General features: G+C 37.4%; 1 protein-coding gene across 1 annotated transcript in view; it reads right to left on the reverse strand.

Annotated features, from left to right (window-relative positions):
- Window positions 1-18,828, reverse strand: part of LOC121917442 (zinc finger protein 521-like) — a 371,849-nt gene that overhangs the window by 56,433 nt on the left and 296,588 nt on the right. The window contains 1 exon segment of the mRNA XM_042443417.1: window positions 10,697-10,762. Within this exon segment, the coding sequence (XP_042299351.1) occupies window positions 10,697-10,762 (66 nt within the window).

The following is an 18,828-nucleotide window of genomic DNA, read 5'->3' on the forward strand; positions in this document are numbered from 1 at the left end:
GGTTTCCAAACAGCTCCAGAGAGTAAAGGGACTCCTATTACTTTTAGAACACTGTTTGGAAGTGAAGTTACACCATGTTGCTTAGCCCTAGGTTCAAGCCCTAAGCCCAAGCCACAAAATACAAGTCCTTCTCTGCTCATCTCTTTTCCTTTCCTGCCATCTGGGCCTGTTGGGGAAAGGGGGTGGATGGGAATGGAAGAATAACTTGATAGTTCTATGGCTTTGCAGTTACAACCAGAGCCTGAGAGTGAGATGGGACTCTCACCAGTGCCAGTCTTCTTAAATGATTTCTTGTTTTCTGCGGCATTTTAACCTACCCATTGGCCTGAGATGAAGGAGAAATCTGGGATTTTCTGCTTTCAACAGCCCCAGCCAGCTGGGACATTTTTAAAGTCCCTTCAATCCAGGATGTTCCAGGAACCCTCGATGCATCACACAATCAGGAATAGGCAAAAGCTGGATATTTTGATGCAGCTGTGTAGCCATAGAACCAATAAATGTGCCTCACATGATTTAAATGGTTAGGTGAACTAGATGGAAAATGTATTTATTTGTATTAATGGATCCAAGAAAATATAAGGCAGAAATCATACATTGCATATAAGGCAGAGACACCTTTCTATTGCCTGTGTTTTTAATTTGATTTCAAAATGAAATTTCATCTTAAAAAGAAATTTAAGGGTAACGCTCACAAAGTCGGCATGGGTGCATAATATCGTGGGTCCAGATTATGATGCAAATGGTACTGAGAAAGAAAGGATGGAATTAATGAATAGTCTTCATATTAATCCTAAAGTTTGTTTGTTTGAAATTCTAAAGTTCATACTTGTAACAGTGGATCAGGCCAAGTATCTCCTTTGTTGGGTATCTGGTCTCTGACAATGGTCCACACTAGCTGCTTCAGAAGGAAGAAATTCCCTTAAGCACTGAAAAATCTAAGGAGTTTAGCACATCATTAAAGCATGTGGAAGACAAAAACATAAATCCATTGCTAGTCTAAACTAGAGTAGAGCCCTAGATTCAATCAAGTATTGAATGGTAAATCAACTTGCAAGTAAATCGCATTGATTTCAATGTGTTTACTCTAGCTGGGAATAGCAACTGGATTTAGGACAAGGAACTCTGGATCCCTCACCCATCATGATGAAGGTAAGAAATTCCAGTCCCTGAAATGTTATCCAAGTGCAAATCTGCAGTTCTAGATACTCTAAAGCAATCACAATTTTAAGGGGATTTCACAAAATTGTTCAGGGATATACGAGTTCTTATCAATTCATACTGCACAGAAACACAAACATTCCATTCTGCTAGGCTTCTACTGTTCTACTGTCAGCTTCACAAAAGAAAAGTAGGACTTTCATGTGGAGACAAAGCCCTCCATAGACATAGTAAGAGAGGTAACATATACTCAATTATGTTACACTTTTCAGTCAATAGGATTTTAGTGTTTTGAATACTCTAATTAAGAAACCAATACATGAATATTTGAAATAAATATGTACATGAAATAAGTATGTGCATGATTGCAAATATATGCAATGATGGCTGGGGGAACTGCGTTTCTAATTTGAAAAGAACTGGCTGAAAAGTTTGAGATTGTGTTAACATTTGTAACTCAGAGACTAAAACTAAGGATTTTGCTACAGAAACTAGAGGCTGTGAATATATGAATTCAAGATAGATCTGCACATTTTATATTTCAAATCACACACACAAAACTACTTGTATAAATAGTTTAACTGGAAAATTCATAATGTCTCTCCAGTTATATCCCTTCAATTTAGGGAAATATAAACAAGTTAAAAATATTAACCATTAAAGATAAAGTTATTCTATGCATAAAAACAACCACAATGGTTAACATTCCCAATTAGTTATTAAAACTAAGAAGAATCTCTTAGAGTGAGAAGATTACAAATTGAATCAAGTAGATAACAGCCAGTGTCCTGGAGGCTTGAATACTTGGTTTACCTTTCTCATGAATTCTTCCTCATGTCATTTCCTGGACCTAACCATGCTTCTACTCTTTATCTGCACCAATATTAAGGCTAACACCATATAGCTTAATACAGCATATAGCTGTGATTAGATTTTGCAGATGTATGAACACTTTTTCCCATAAAGAGCAGCAGACTGACACTGTGGATCTATAAAAGGAAAGATAAGAGTATCTGGATCTCTCTCTAGATTAGGAGAATTACATTTGTGCTGGACCTTTTCTGTTTAGAGGAACAGGACTGACATCTACCCCTCCATATTACATACAGTTGCACAGGCATGCTTTGTGTTTGACAACAAGCTGTGTTGACTTGATAAAAGATTTCTACTTTTGCTATTTATCTTTAGAATTTCTTTTCACTAATGAGATGGACTAGTGCTAGTCAAGACAGATATCCATAGTTATGAATTTAAGGGCTTTTTCTTGTTTGACATTTTTTTTGTGATCCACAGTAAGCAATGCAACACTCATCTAGACATTGGGGCAACAGGCAATATTCCTTTGCAGCTCTTTACCCATAGCTTTGTGTGTTCCTATGCACTATTTCCTTTGATCACTACTGCATTCTGGGAAAGTGACAGGATTAAAACAGCAGTAGTACTGGGCTATGACTGACCTGGAGAAACTAGCAGATGTCAGTCTGGCCCAGCTAACTGCTGTCCTTCTGAAAATACCTTGATTTTCAGACACCGTGTTACCATTTGGCTTTGAAAAGGTCAATTATATACACACCTACAGCTCTTCCACCAGTACATTTTTGTTCCTGCTGCTCCTTGTAGCTTATTACAAGATTGGAAAAAGTGGAAAGATGAAGAAAAGGCAGTTGTTCTAAAGAACCTGCCTCCCTACTCGAAGAGAGACTTAAAATGGAACGTCAAATCACAACAAAATAAACAAGACAGTGAAAAACTACCATGGCAATGTACATTTAGGATAAATATGTAGTGCCGGAACATCACTTCAAGAGGTTATTCTCACCCTGTTCTGTACCCACTTCAAAGCTACATTCTTTCAGCAAACCTACAGGAAAAAAAATTAACAGTGCTGAACAGCTTTAAAAATTCAATCAGAATAATTTGCTCTTTAGAAAGGTGGTGGAAGACAGTAATTGGAAAATACTGTCTGACTCATTTATTAAAGTGAAATTCAGAGTCAATTGATTTAATAACCATTAGAATATTCTATTAAGGATTTAATAGGTTGGCACAGTTCTATTTTTTATTAAGAGTTATAGATGAGAAATAAGCAGTTCTATGGAATTTATAGGCAACTGCTACTATGGATTAAGATAAAATACAATTGCACATGAGCTGTAAAACCATTTCCTCCCGCCATAAACAGGCAAACTGGAGGCCTTTGTTAGGCATGAATGACTCAAGTATTCCACTCCAAAATTATTTTTTTAATCTTGTCATGTTAGTGGTGAGAAAACACACATGCGCTAAATGAGAAAGCCATTCACAAAAACTAGATCAGAACATTGAAGTATTGGGGTATTTTTGGGATGACAACTCTCAGATTTTACCGCCTACAGAGACGTTGTGGGTTGGGAGTCCAAAAATAAAAAGCATCCCTTAGTTTGTCCTATCAAAAAAGAAAAAAAGAAAAAAAAAAGAATGGGGAATGTATTACCTATGAAAATATGCTTTCATAGAATTATAGAATCATAGAATTGGAAGAGACTGGTGCTGTCACATTATTTTCTTGAGGTTTGATATCCTACAATATCTTAATAGTAAGTGCAATAACTACTGTAAGAATGAAAGTAAGAAATATATATTATATACTGGCATTCACATGAACATCATAAATCCCGAGTATTACATTTGAAAAGGGTCCATTGTAAGGATTTATGTAAGATGATTCTCTCACCTGCACTGTCTATGAGTAAGGGTTTGGCTGTAAAGGATTTGACTCTTGTAGCCTAAATACTCTAATTCCCTGATCCTGAGGTACTAACAAAAAGCAAAAAGTAGTTTTGCAAAAGCCCAGGTAAACCAGGCACTAAGTAAAGAACTGGCTGGGAAATGTAAAATTTGTTAGCTCTTTAGAACTGTTTTCCATTTAATTAATTAATAACTCAGTAATTATGGATTTATGATAAAATTGCAACTTGTCAATCCATTGAATAAATACATAAATTTAATTAAGACATTTTCAAATTTCAAATTAATTGATAATTTAATTGATTTGATTTAGTTAGTTCCCATCTATGATCACAGCATCTGATGGACATTTCCTGTGATGCTATTAGTGATTTTTGACTTGTTCTCCTATATATGTGCATATTTGTCTTTTTAAAAAAACAGAACATGGAATTAATTTGTTGATTGGCTCATTAAGTTATTAATTCATTATTTTTTCTAGTGATTTCACTTCGTAGGCCCGTTACAGATGGGCAAAAAGTACGTGCCGTGCACGTACTAGGGTTAGAAAAGGGCGTCCTTTCTGGACGCCCCAACCCTAGTACGCGCTTGCCGCATACAAAATGGTGGTGCCAATTCTACATGGGCGCCACCATTTTGATGTTGCGGACACCTAGTGCCCGCACATTGCACAGCAGAAATGATGCTGCAAGTGCGCCATTGGCACTTTGTGACGCCATTTCCGCGTCACAAAAAGAAGCCGCTTTTTGCAGCTTCTTTTTGCTGAGCTAAGGAGCCACGCGGTTGGGCCACGGGGGCTCCTCTATGCAGAAAATTATGGCGCCAGCAGACCACCCTTTTGGGCAGTCTGTAAAGCACCGTATATTCCTCAATTAATGCTGAAGGTGAAATATGCTCTAATAAATTAAGCAATTAGAATCGGTTAGAATTCATTAGATTGAGTGCCTTTACCACACTCAGTAAAACAGAAAATCCTGCTGCCTTGGAGAAGAAATATTAGAATTGGAGGAAATGTGCCCCATGGATCTGTTGTTAGGTAGACTAATCTGTGTGATTTCTTGGAGATAAGGAAGCACTAAAAGAGGATGTTCTGGAGCAAAAGCTCAGATAGTTGGGTTTGTTGATTAGAAGGATGGGCAAGTTTGGAAAAGGAAAAAAAAAGATGAATCTTGGAAGGAAATAGGGGTGGTAGGGAATGACATCTTTGCTTAGAATGACACAAAGTCTTTCAAGCAGCTAGAACTGTTTCAGAATGTCTCATATGGACCTGTACAGAAATAAAGTATTTGGTTTCTTTCTTGCACTCTAACATTGTAACCAACTTCTTTTCCTCGACTGATTATGTTCTTGATTGGTTTCTACAGATTATGTTTTGGATTGGTTTCATATTTTAGCATTCTTTCAGGAAGGTTGAAAGGCAGATGTCCCACAATAGGCCTTTATGAAAGGAAAGTATATGAGTCTTCTGGGATTGGACAGTGAGGGGTGCACTCTCTTCAGCAACCTCCCCTCTATATTGATTATCCTCTGGACTGATTTCTATTGTATATTATTTTATAATAATACATTATGCAATTATTTGGGGTGAGTTGCAACTTCATGATTCTTTAGTTTGGTACTTAACACTATATTAGGCCCTTTGATAAGTAAGTGAAAAATCTTTCTCAAATCTATCTTTCAGTTAGTTCTCTCCTGGCTTCTCCCTGTCTTTTCCTCCCTAGCTCTCCTGTTTTGCTTTCTATTTGCCCCACCTCATTCATCTTCTTATGCCCAACACTTTCATTATAGCATTAAGGGTGCAGTTATGGTAAGATGGCTTGTTAGACACCAAGTCATTAAGATACTAGAGCCCACAGATTGTATGGGATCTGTAGGTCCTCCGTGCAAAACCTGTTGCCTACCACTGGTCTTTGCAGAATGGACTTCTTGATTAACAGTGGGGAGCCAGAAAAGATGTGGTGAGTCTGTTGTATGTAAAAATATTCTACATATGCTCAGGGATTCTCAAAAATTCTACAGTCTTAATTCACTGATTAGTGAATTCACTGATTAGTTTTTGTAGCTACTGACTTATTGCTGTACTTCCAGTGGATCAGTGTCTTCTAACTGAAAGAAATCACTCTTTATTAACCTTTACACACACAGTATTTGAAGAGTGAGTGAAGTGTATGTATTGGTGGGGTGGAAAGTAAAAGAGAGATGTAGATGAGTGACAAACACAAGAGGTTGCAAGATGAGATCTGTGTTTTGTGACGGCCTTCTCCAAGCATACAATTTCCAGATACAGTGGTACCTCGGGTTACGAAATTAATTCGTTCCGCCGCCGCTTTCGTAACCCGAAAAGCCTTCGCAAGCCGAAAACCCATAGGCGCTAATGGGGAAAAGCTGCGATTTCGTGTGAAATAGCGCCGAAAAGCACCAAAAATTTTTTCGTAACCCGAAAAAACGTTCGTAAGCCGGAACAGTTTTTTTGAATGGATTTTTTCATAACCCGGAAATTTCGTAACCCGCGCATTTCGTATCCCGAGGTACCACTGTATACTGGGCTCCCACAATTCTCAGGCAAACCCCTTATGGGCTTTGTAGTCCATGTAGAATAAAAATATACGTTGAAGGAAGGCAATCTTAAAAGGACAAAAAGAGTCTTGTGGAAGGAGCCAGTAACAAAAAGTATTCCCCTAAAAATCAGTGAAACAATTTTAATTATTATGTTTATGCTACTGATTGGTGAATTAATTTTCAAACTAAACATTCCAAGCTTTGATATATATATATATATATATATATATATATATATATATATATATATTATGCATAGTTCATATGTAAATTAAACAAAACCAAACAGTTATACTTGGTGTAAACAAAGAACAATTACAATATTCTCAGCCATACTCTGTTGATCAGAAATGAAAAAGCATCACCACTATTGCCCTTTCAGGTGTTTCTTTTAGGGAGAGGTTGCTGTTTCAGGGTGAAGAGCACCCTAAAACAGCATACATTGTCTTGTAAAAAGGTTTTTTCTTTTGAAATGGGAGAGGTTTGGGAATTTTTTTTACAAGGTGCTAGGGTATTAGAGAGGGGACTCCAAAAATCACATGCGATTTCCAAAGGGCCACGTGCATCTCACTGGTCACATAAATTGCAGCCTGACTTAGGGGAAATCCTTGTGAATTTATTGGCATTCACTTCCAACTACATACACATATGATTGTAGCATTAAAGTATTAGAGAAGCTGACCACTGTTTTTCCTCTACATTCCTCTGCGATGCCATTTTGTAAACCCTTTATTTTTGCTGTTTTTTAAAGGTTCTTAAGAAATTCTTAACTGGCTGTATGCAAACTATTGATACTTTCCCACTTCTTTTTAAAGGAAGCATGAATAATAGTATGCAGAACTGTCACACATATCCTGAAACATAACGGTTTCCCCCCTACATCAGTGCTGTGTTTATGGGACACTGCACCATAGTCACAGGGTGGGCTTATATAACTACCATATAAAGGATAAAATGTGGATGAAGCATGTTTTTGGCTGATCACATAGAAAGATTCCCGAGGATCTCTCTTGCACTTCAGTGGTTCTGCTGCGGCCTCAAAGACAAGTCTTTCCTTTAAGCTACCCTGAAGCACCATCCTCTCACAACAGTTCTTGGCCAAATTTTGTTGTCTTCTTTCAACATGGAATGGCCTTTTCTTCCTGCAGTTTTCTAGCACTTTGAATTGTTCACAGCTACATTAAGTCAACACTTATCCTGCTCGAATGAGAAGTGCACATTGACACTTTAAAAACCATGTACAGAAATTAACATTGCCTGAAGACTTCCAGCATATGCTCATCATCCCTTACTGATTGTAAAGGGCATCCTGCCATTTACAATTTTTCAGGAATTATCACCAAAACCAAAAACAACTTAGGGATATAGCTGTAAGGAAATGGAGATGCTAAATTCAAATATTCAGCTGGGATTTACTGGAGGGAAATGTTTACAGTACTAGAAGAAGCTGCTACTGCAAGGAGAAAAAGAAGCCCAGAATATAGACTAAAAAAAGTGCAACCCTCTCTTGTTGGATGTTGGAACAAGCTGACATTAACTAGAGGAATACAGAGAAACTTTCTGCTTTCACCTCTCTCTAGAAGAAAGGTTAATGTGCAGAACAAGAAGAAGAACAAAATACAAGTAAACTACATGCTAACTCCTTTTTGGATCATTCCACTTTATGCTGTAAGTGACAGATGTCTGAATGTTCTACTGTGAAAAAAGCTGCCATGTAGAAAACTAGCACGTTGTGGGACTCTGCAACTTTTCATAAAAACCTTTTAACATGTGATTAAAATCAAACATATGATTTGCCACTTTGAGTCTGAAGATACCATGTACACTTGATTTAGCTTTAATTTGGTTGTGAGATCATGAAGAATAATACATTAAGCTGCCTAATATGGGGTCAAGACAATACGTCCATATCACCAAATGCTATTCATTCTTACTGGTGGATGTTTTTAGTCAGAGATCTTTTCCAACTTTGTTGCTCAAGTTCCTTCCTCAAACATGGGATCTTCTCCACATAAAACATGCACTGTGCTACTGAGCTGTGGCCTCTTCCCAAGAAGTGCCATGCTGGGGCATACAGAGGGTAATTCTAGTCTAATGTTCTGTCACAAACAGGGAATCATCATGATAGCTTCCTCCATTGTAAGCTTCTAGTGTCTGACAGTCAGAAATAGACTGTGGCATAAAAGGAGAAGTTGGCTTGCATTGCAAAATCATGTTACACTCTTGCTAGTTCAACCTGTGTCGTATGAAATATTCCAAGGGAAAACAATGTTATATATTTCCTTCTTCTTTTTTTTTTTTAAAAAAATATAACTTGAAATGATTTGACTGGAATCTAACTTTCAAACTGACAGAATTGGCATGATTGCATCCTCACCCCACTCTAAACACTGACACTTAATGTGGAAGACAGTGGCAGGTCTTACTTATCATTTTTGATAAAGCTGGACTTATAGTGATAAGTCCTAGATAAATGCCTAGGGCAGCAATTTGTTGGGATACAGTAGCTTTGCTTCAGCAGCAGATGCAATGGACTTTTCTTCCTAAAGCCTGCTAATATAGTGCCATTTTTACAGTGCTACTTTTGCCATTTTGGAACTGCAAGTGTCAGTAGGAAAGGGTACTAGAGAGTATTTCTCTGTACAACAGAAAAATGATGCCAGGAGCAGGAGATGATTGCAATGGGGATAATGCTCTCTTATGCGTCTTGTGTGTGATGCAGTCCTTCATTTAAGTAGTAAACTGGAAAAAGTAACCTATGGCCTCTTCTAACCAAATGGTAGATATATTTGTGTAACCTAAGTCCAAAACACTCTGCAGAAATAATCCAGTTTGAGACCACTTTAACTACCCTGGCTCAGTGCTAGGAAATCCTGGGAATTGTAGTTTATTGTGACACAAAACTACAGTTCCCATAATTCCCTAGCATTAAGCATTAAGCACGCTCAAACTAGATTATTTCTGCAGTGTGTTTTGAACCCTTGGCAACCTTACCAACATTGAACATGACCCATCATTTGGGAACTGCTGCTATTCTATTATTTTATAGACACGTGAAAGGGTGTTTTTTTTAATGCCTAGATAACAATTTTTGAAGAACAATTGACTTTTTTTCATTTTTCTGAAAATGCAGCAAAAATTAGGAAATTAAAGTGTACCTCTCTTTTATGGCTTACAGTAGTCATGCCCGTATCAGTGGAGTGGGGAATCCACTCTGACTTTTAGTCCAAACTTTTAAAAAGTTATCCAAAGTGCTTAACCCTATCCACAAAATAGTGATGGCCTCACTTGACATGGAATTCAGCAGCTAACAGTGATGGCCTACACCATCAACACTGAAGACAGTGAGACATTTCTGACAAGCAACATAGGGCAGTATTAATGCTTCTGCTCTCCCTACCCTCAGTTGTTGCCTATGTCACAGCAGTCCTTCAATATCTGTCCTTCAGTACTACTGTATATTTGTCCTTCAATATCACTTTTTCCACTGATTATGGTATTACCTAAAGAGAGACACTGGCATGGGAAACAATCTGTAATTCATGAAAATCATGTGATACTGAATTTGAAAAAATACTATTTTGACTTGAAAATATTTCCTAGAAGCACCACCACACTGTATAAGTAGAAACATGCTTTAGTAAATGTAGGATCAGAACTTAGGTAGTATTCAAAATTACAGGATAGTTAAATTAGGTGTGCATCTACACTGCAAGCAGCTATTAAACCATTTTAAGTGCCCTGACTTTCCCTAGGCATCTTGGATACTGACGTTTTATGACAATACTCAGATTACAAGGATACTCTAATAGAAATTAATCCCTTTGTTCATAGAACTCATACAATTTCCAAATTCCTCAGGGAGCAAGCCAATCAATGTTTTAGGTTTGTGTAGACATCCCCTCAAGTTCCAGGTTTCTAACTGTGTGCTTGTATAACATTTCTCTCACTGAAACAGACGTTTCTGGTATTGCCCTTCAACATAAAATTACATAAAATTATAATAAAATGAGCAATTAAAACTACATGATATAGGTGCATGTTTCTGAAGGGAGAAGTGCTATTAATAAAGATTACATTGACATTATGGAAAATGTATTTTAAGATTCAAAAGGTTATGGGCTATTTTAAAGCATTGTGTCTCTCACTTTTGAAAGTAATTCCATCTTACTGTGTTGAGTGTAATGCTCTTTAAAGTACTGGTTATGTTTCAAGAGACAACTTTCTCTGTTGTTTGATATTAAATACCTACTAGTATTTCCCACCCGTCTGGGACTTCTGGAACTGGTGGAAGTACTGGTATATCTACCATCGAGTTCTACACAAAAAAAACACAAATTGGTAAAATTGAAAAAGGATACTTCATGGATACTTCATGCAGCATAAACCAAATGCTACCTGTTCTACAGGGAAAACATCTTTAACATTGAGACAAGTAGTCAGTCAGTATGAATTCCACAGCTTTGCAAACTGCATACAGTACTATGCACATCAAGAAAGTTTTGCTCAGATGTGCATTAAATGTCTAAATTATTGTTTAAATCTATTTTTGAAGAAAAACAAAAAAGTTTTACATAGAACTTGGGTCACCACAGAAATACCATTTGTCCTTCTAAACATTATAAATTAGTAAAACTGAATGGAGTTGAATTTTCTAAGGATTTCTTAATCTTAGTCATAATATATTAGGTGTAATATCTGTATAGTATCACATAAAGCTGTTCTGTTACATCACTCCTTTCTTTGGCTGCATTGGGTATGACCAATGCAATGGATAAACTAGTGGTAGGATAAACTGTTTCGGGCCTATGAGTGTCATAAGTGGGGTAGTGTGCATGTAGGTAAAGTAGAATTTGAAATATACCATGTGAACATGTAGAAAACTATTTCACAATTTATCTCTTTAAAAAGGGAGGAAAAAGTACACTCAAAGTTGCCACATCTCTCTCAAAATGATGCTTAAATCTAGACTTTAAAACTAAGATCCATTCTGTCAAGGATTTCAACTATATATCAAAGTTAAGCTGGGGGAGGGCTAAATATTAGTTAAATATTAAATCACGTATTAAATTAGCTAAATATTATGTGCCTTTTTGTTTTACTGTGAGAAACTTGACTATTTTGTTACAAATGTAAAAAAAAAATCATAGAATAATATAAATAAAATACCCCACAGAAGTTTCTTGAAAGGGAGTTCAACTTATTCCAGTAAGATTTACTTTTAAAATGTTTAAAGACTGAGCTGCAAATCTGTTGAGGAACAATCATAACATAGAACAGATACACAGAACATAACAGAGAATGCAGAACACTGGACTTAGACCAGTGCAGAATTACTGACATAAATGAGATTATATACGTCTTGATCCAGTTTAATCAAGTTATGGGTTAGTTCTCAATTAATTAGTGGTTTTAAGTAGCATGGATCTTGATAGTTTCTCTAGATCACTGGACTCACTGCTTCCTTCCAGGGTTTGGTGCTAGCCCCACCATTAGATAGAGTAATGCAACTGCCTCAGGCAGCAGTTGTTTGAGGATAGCAGCAGGCTGGCTGGCCATAGCCGCTGAGCCTTGTAGTTCTTTTTCTCAGAAGAACTGAAGAAGACTGGAGAGTACACTTCCTGTTTTTCTGACCATCACATCCTGCGTGCATGGATAGTATCAACAGGAGACTTCGTGATATGACATCATACCACTTCCAGTTTCATTTTTGGTCTTTCTCCCCGCATTTTCCCCCTGTTTTGAGATATGTGAAGGGTTGGGAAGCAAGATATCATGTGTTGCATCAGCTGAAATCCATTTTGAGCTTTTTAGGGGGAGCTCCATTTTTTTTAATGTGTCTTGGGAATTGGGTAGATTTCAAGTCTTTACTACAAAGATTTTTAAATTTTACAGTGCCACAACACCTCTGTTACGGTTCAGTCTTGTGTAAAAAAAATTATCCCTCCAGAAATCAGCATGACTTTGAGATTCTAAAATACTGAAATTAATTAACTTATATGTCAAAACAATATAGCATATTTTTCATCCAAAGTTGCAGGTTTTGGGTGCAATCCTCCACCAGTCTGCTGTACTGCTTTTATTCCAGTGAAGCTTGCACAAGATTCCCACACAACACCCCCACTGGAATAAGTGGAGGTTTCACAGCAGCAGCAAAGTGGGGATATGCACCCTTTCTCCATTAGAGAAAGGACTATAAATTGACCCAATCCACTCATTTTTCACTTAACTGTTCTGGATTTCTTTTTTTGTGTGCATGCTAAAATATTTCAGTGCTTCATCACTGTAACCTGATGTTCTCTTTAATTGCTTATTGTTATTAATTATATAGTGGTAACGTTGTTGGCTGCTTGAACCATTTGGCTGTAAAAAATGCATTTATTATTATTGCCATTGGAGCTGCAGCAAATTGCCAGGGTTCTGTCTAGAGATAAATGCTTTTGAATGTTCATCCAATAAAACTTGAACCTAGATCAAACTGAGATTTTCCTTTGCCTCCCTCTACTCCTCCCCCCTCCCCCATTTCCTTCAGGCTCTAATTTCACCCAAATACAATTTCACTAAGAATGTACATCATTACCAGAGATCTCCAAATTATCATCCTACATTCTTATGCATATCAATGGTTCTACTGTCACTGAAGACAAACAATGTTCTACCACCAGGACTGGGGGAAGGAGTTCAGAATAAAGTGGGTAAAATTTACTCTAGGGTCTATCAATGACAAGTGTGGGGAATTGAAAAACACCATGTGCAGTTAGCATAATGAGGACAACTACAGTAGGCCCTTGGTATATACTGGGGTTTGGTTCCAGGAACCCCTGTGGATACCAAAATCTGTGGATGCTCAATTCCCATTAAATACAATGGCACAGTAAAACAGTGTCTCTTATATATAATGACAAAATCAAGGCTTGTTTTTTGGAATGTATATATTTTTTGAATATTTTCAAACTGTGGATGGTTATATCCATGGATAACAAATCTGTGGATACAGAGAGCCAGCTATGTTACTATTGCAGCTGCTTTGTGGTACTTAGCTTGTGCCAGGATGATGCCACATGTTACATAGGAAAAACACAGTCTTCCCTCAGAGGGTTTTATTTTAAGCAAGATAGACAGACAAGGCAAACATGAAGGGGAGATATAGCTTGATGATGCCAATTCATAGGAAAATTCTATTTGTTTAACCATGGGTAGCAACCAGCCAGGAATAATTTCTTTTTTTTTTAACCAGATATGGATTATTTTGTCCCATTTCTAGAAGCACAATGAGAATAAAGTAATAAGTATTATTGTAACTTGTCTTTAAATAGGAAAAATAATCCAGTGTTTGGGAGAAATCATTTTTAAATTAACATGCAAGTGGTCATCCTATTCACATCTGCTATGGCCAGATTAATGACCTAGCATTATATACTATAATTATCAGTAATGTAAGCAACAGAACAGAGCATGAGGCTTTTCAATTTGTCTGTAAGCGACAAATTCACATTGTTTACATGTGGAAAAAAATCAAGTATTTTCACTGCTTGCAAGATAACATGCAAATGCAAAAATAAAACTGGCATGTGACTCACACCTGCTTCCCTGCTGTCCCATGGTAATCCATGGCCTTACAGTTCTGGAGTAAACAGGTAAAAATCTTTTCTCTGAAAAGCCTTGGGAGATTATATTTGGTCTGGGGGTCTCACTGTCCTAACCCTGTTTTGATGGAGACTATGGGGTATAATATTCCCTTTTTTGAAAGATCAGGTAGTGCTCTTTTTCTATTCATACATAGTGCAAAAAGCATGGAAATTCTTCTATCTGTATAATAGCCAACAGGTGCCCATACTGTACTTAAGAAGGGTCAAATGGCAGAGATTACTTTGATATGTAGAAAACTATTCCAGTGCATTCAATATACATAATGACAATTCATCATACTTTCTGTTTTAAATCATCCTGTATGCATGTGGCATTATAGCCGTAACAAGCGATAACATCGCTGACGTTTCAATGAGCATTCTACACAAATTAGAGCAAAATAACAGATTGTCTCTCTTTCCCTATAACAGTGTTTTGCAAAAGCAGAAACACAAACATAATGGTTTTCAGGACAGGGTTACAATAGTTTGTCCTTTACCCTTTATTATCATTAACTCAGTTAGAAATCGTGATATTTCATGAAAGTTCATCCAAACACAAATTCATCTGCTAATGTGGACGTTTAGGACTACTGAAAGACAAATGAGGCATCTGTAAGCCAACAAACATCATTTAAGGAAAACCAGTACAGTGGTACCTCGGGTTACGAAAATAATTCGTTCCGCGGCCGCTTTCGTAACCCGAAAAGCCTTCGTAAGCCGAAATGCCATAGGCGCTAATGGGGAAAAGCCGCGATTCCGTGTAAAATAGCGCCGAAAAGCACTAAAATTTTTTTCGTAACCCGAAAAAACATTCGTAACCCGGAACAATTATTTCCAATGGGATTTTTTCGTATCCTGAAAATTTCGTAACCTGGGTATTTCGTATCCCGAGGTACCACTGTAATGAAAATACACTCATCCTGCAACATTGGCTGGGGATATGGGCACAGGACCCTCGTGAATGTGGAAAAACCACAGATAACAAAAAACACTATGTTTTTATTTGAGAGAACACCTCTCTAGGAATCTCTAGGTCCTCCAGTGCAACTCAGTGGTCAACATCTGCCAGACATTGACCACAGAATTGCATTGGATGACCTTCCTCTAGGATTCTCTATGTCCTTCAATGCGACTTTTATTAAAATTGACCAAAGAATTGAGCTGGAGGACCTACATATTCTTAGAGGGAACACATTAATAAAATGAATGAATAATCAAATCTGCAAAAGTCAAAGCCGTAAATGAGGAGGGATGAGTACACACTCACCCTATGATTCCTAGTATCAGTTCTAGCCAATAAAAAAGAAGAAAAAAAGAAAAGAGAAGAAAAGAAATGAGACATTCATTATTAAATATTTCTTAAAACTATAATGAAGATTATAAAGAAGCCTTAGCTACAATACATATTTAATTTTCCTGCTGTGTGATAAACCCCTGTACAAGATAATTTAAGTTGCTATTTGGGGCCAAATCCTGTTGGAGCACTGCACTACCATTGTGCTTTCACGGAAGCATGTAAGGATATCTAGTGAACCCAATTGTTCCTTGTGCATCCACAGGGCCCTTCTTCTGACTTTTGAATTGGTGGAAAGTGAGCTTTTTGCCTGCTGCACAATGAGAGAGTCAATGCTTTGGAGCTCAAATGTGGGATCCAGAGTAACTACATTAGCAAATATTTGTGAAATGCTACATGTATACAAAATCTTGGCCTCAAAGTTTAAACAATGTATATTCATAGTTTTTTGTGGGGTTTTCAGACTATGTGGCCATGTTCTAGAAGAGTTTCTTTGCCACATAGCCTGAAAAACCCACAAAAAACTATGGATGCTGGCCATGAAAGCCTTCGCCTTCACAATGTATATTCAGTCTAGCACAGTCTATATTAATGTATTACACCACAGTACAATGTGACAGACTGTAACTCCCAATATGAACCTGCCTAGGCCCTGAGATCCTAGGGATCCATCTACCAGTCCCACTATTCACAGGCATGGCGACATAGATGAGGACACAGGGTAGGATCTTTTCAGTGGCTGCCCCTATCTTCTATATTGTGTGCATTTTCCTTTGCTAGCTGGCTTGAGTTCCAGTTTTGGGGAAACGGTGAGATAAAAGTAAAGATACTGATGGGGTGGGTGGGTGTGGTGATGGTGGTGACAGACTTAGACTGGAAAGATAGGTTCAAATTCCATATCACAGATTTGTAAAAGTACAATTTCCAATCCCGTACCCCCTGATATTGTTGGGCTACAACTTCCAGAATACCTAATCAATGGCAATACTGGTTGGGGCTTCTGGGGCATCAGGGTGAGCAGATATCCTCCTTTTCCAGGATACATCCTATATTTCAGCCTTCTGTCCAGGAGGAATTTCAAAATGCCCTCCATTTTCAGCATGACTAAGAAATTTGAATTTACATTTATATGAGTGTTATTAGTTTTTATTTAGTGACATCCTACATTTTTCTTGAATGTCTTACATTTGGTGGTGCCTGGTTAGGGCATCTGGTCACCCTGACAAGTGGTGCAATACGAATACAAAGTTGCCATCTACTGAGTCAAACCATTGTTTCATCTAGACTACTACTAGCAACAGAAAAAAATTACATACTTCACTATCCATTCAATATGTTAATACAGGTATAGGCAGCTATCAAACCTTTCTCTAACTTCAAGAAAAGGATTAGTTCTATGCAAAATGGATGTGATGCACAACAATAACATGAAAACTGTCCCCCCCGCCAAAAAAAAGAAGAAGAAGAAAAGGATGCTCTTTCTTCTTTCCTTCCTCCTCTTCTCCCTTACCTATAAGTGGGCTTTATTGGCTGAGGTAGAGAGATTCCACATTTAATTGCATAAGGAATCTTGTTGATCCTCTGAGGCTAATTTACAGGAAAACAAGTTGTATCTTTCAAGGAAACGCCATCTGATAAACAGAAAGGTCACCTAGTGCGCTATTCTATCTACAATGAATAGGAAGGACAGGAAAAAGTGCAGAAGCCAAAGTCCAATCTTACCTGAGTTGGTAACCCCAGGGTTAAGTAACGAGTAAAGCAGATCATAGCTTACTAAATTAATTTATTTTATTTATTTATATCCCGCTCTTTTCCCAGGACTGGGACTCAGAGCCGCTTCACAGCAATTAAAAAACAAACAAACAAAAAGTATAATTAAATCATTTTAAAAATAAATAGATAAATGACATGCATTAAACAGAATGATTAAACTAGTCCAACATTCCTGCCTGTTCTTATAGTGATTCCTTAAATGCCTGTTTAAACAGGTAGGTCTTCACCTGCCGTCGGAAAGCCATCAAGGAGGGAGCCGTTCTTATCTCCCTGGGCAGGGAGTTCCAGAGTCTAGGGGCAGCCACTGAAAAGGCCCTCTCTCGTGTCCCCACCAAACGTGTTTGTGAAGGTGTTGGGATGGAGAGAAGGGCTTCTCCAGAGGATCTCAGAGTCCGGGCAGGTTCATACCAGGAGAAACGGTCTGCCAAATAATGTGGACCTGAGCCATGTAGGGCTCTGTAGGATATAACCAGTACCTTGAATTGTAAATTAACCCAACATAAACAGGACAAAAATTCTTAAAAGCTAAAACAAAGTAAAAATACAGCTTCTTTACATCCTAAGATTAGGTTAGGAACAGCTGAAATTATTTATATGTTATTTCCAATTTTTAATGGGTAGGGGGACCACAAGTGTGACTAATATGGAACAAAAGATATTCTAGTGTTCTTTTGCTCGTTGTGTATGCATGTGGTTGTGTATATCTGTGTTGGGGGGAGGGATAATGCCCTGTTTTGAAACTTTCATCCTTGAACTTTTGTCAAATTATTTATTTTCATTAGTTGATTCAACTGTGTGGTCCTCGAGTGACATTTTAACTTTGCTAGGTTTGCCTACACCATCTATAGCTAGCAATACTATACCACAAGAAAAACACACACTGTGCATTATATATTAGAAGACATGGTTAAAGGCCTAAGCTCCTCTTGATTTTTGGTGGACATTTGGCATCTGACCACCATTTGTGCCTTTCAGGCACACACACACACACACACACACACACACACACACACACACACTATTCTTCAATAGTTTGGAGTTTAAAATAAAATAACCTTGCTCTCCCTAGCTGCCTCTCTTTCTCTCTTGCACACCCATATAAATAACAAGCCAGAAACCCTCCACTACATTTGCTTGCATTAATTGATGTTTAAAAAGTCTGTTAAAAATAAAGCCCAGCAGTGACATTTTTCTTTGCTAAAGCACGAAAGCAGCACATTACAAACATTACAAAAAGCTCCCTCGGTAGGATGGTGAAGTTTCGCTCTGGCAGTAAAATGCAAGCTACTGCATGTTCTTGGATTTATTTTTTTATTTAAACACCATGTGACACTCAAAGCTGTGCAGTGCAGGTAAAATAGATGTGCTAGTTTCATGTAGATTAATACTACAAGAACTACTAGATAGAGACGTCAAGCATATGTGAGGTTAACCTTGAACTTCTTAACCAATAAGTTTTCTAAAAGAAATAGGATGATAGGGCATTTACTAAATACTGTTTTTGCCTGATCAACATTTTAGCAGATGACTTCAGATTGTACACAAATAATAACTGGCCACTTGAAAGTAGACTCTAGATAGCTAACAACAGGCTGAGAATTTAAAAAAAATAAAACACAACTAACACCATGATAAGAGGTTAAAGAAAATAAAAACTAATCCATACATTACGAACAAATTGTCACA

This window comes from Sceloporus undulatus, unplaced genomic scaffold (genome assembly GCF_019175285.1).
Source record: "Sceloporus undulatus isolate JIND9_A2432 ecotype Alabama unplaced genomic scaffold, SceUnd_v1.1 scaffold_18, whole genome shotgun sequence".
NCBI classification, from domain to species: Eukaryota; Metazoa; Chordata; class Lepidosauria; order Squamata; family Phrynosomatidae; genus Sceloporus; species Sceloporus undulatus.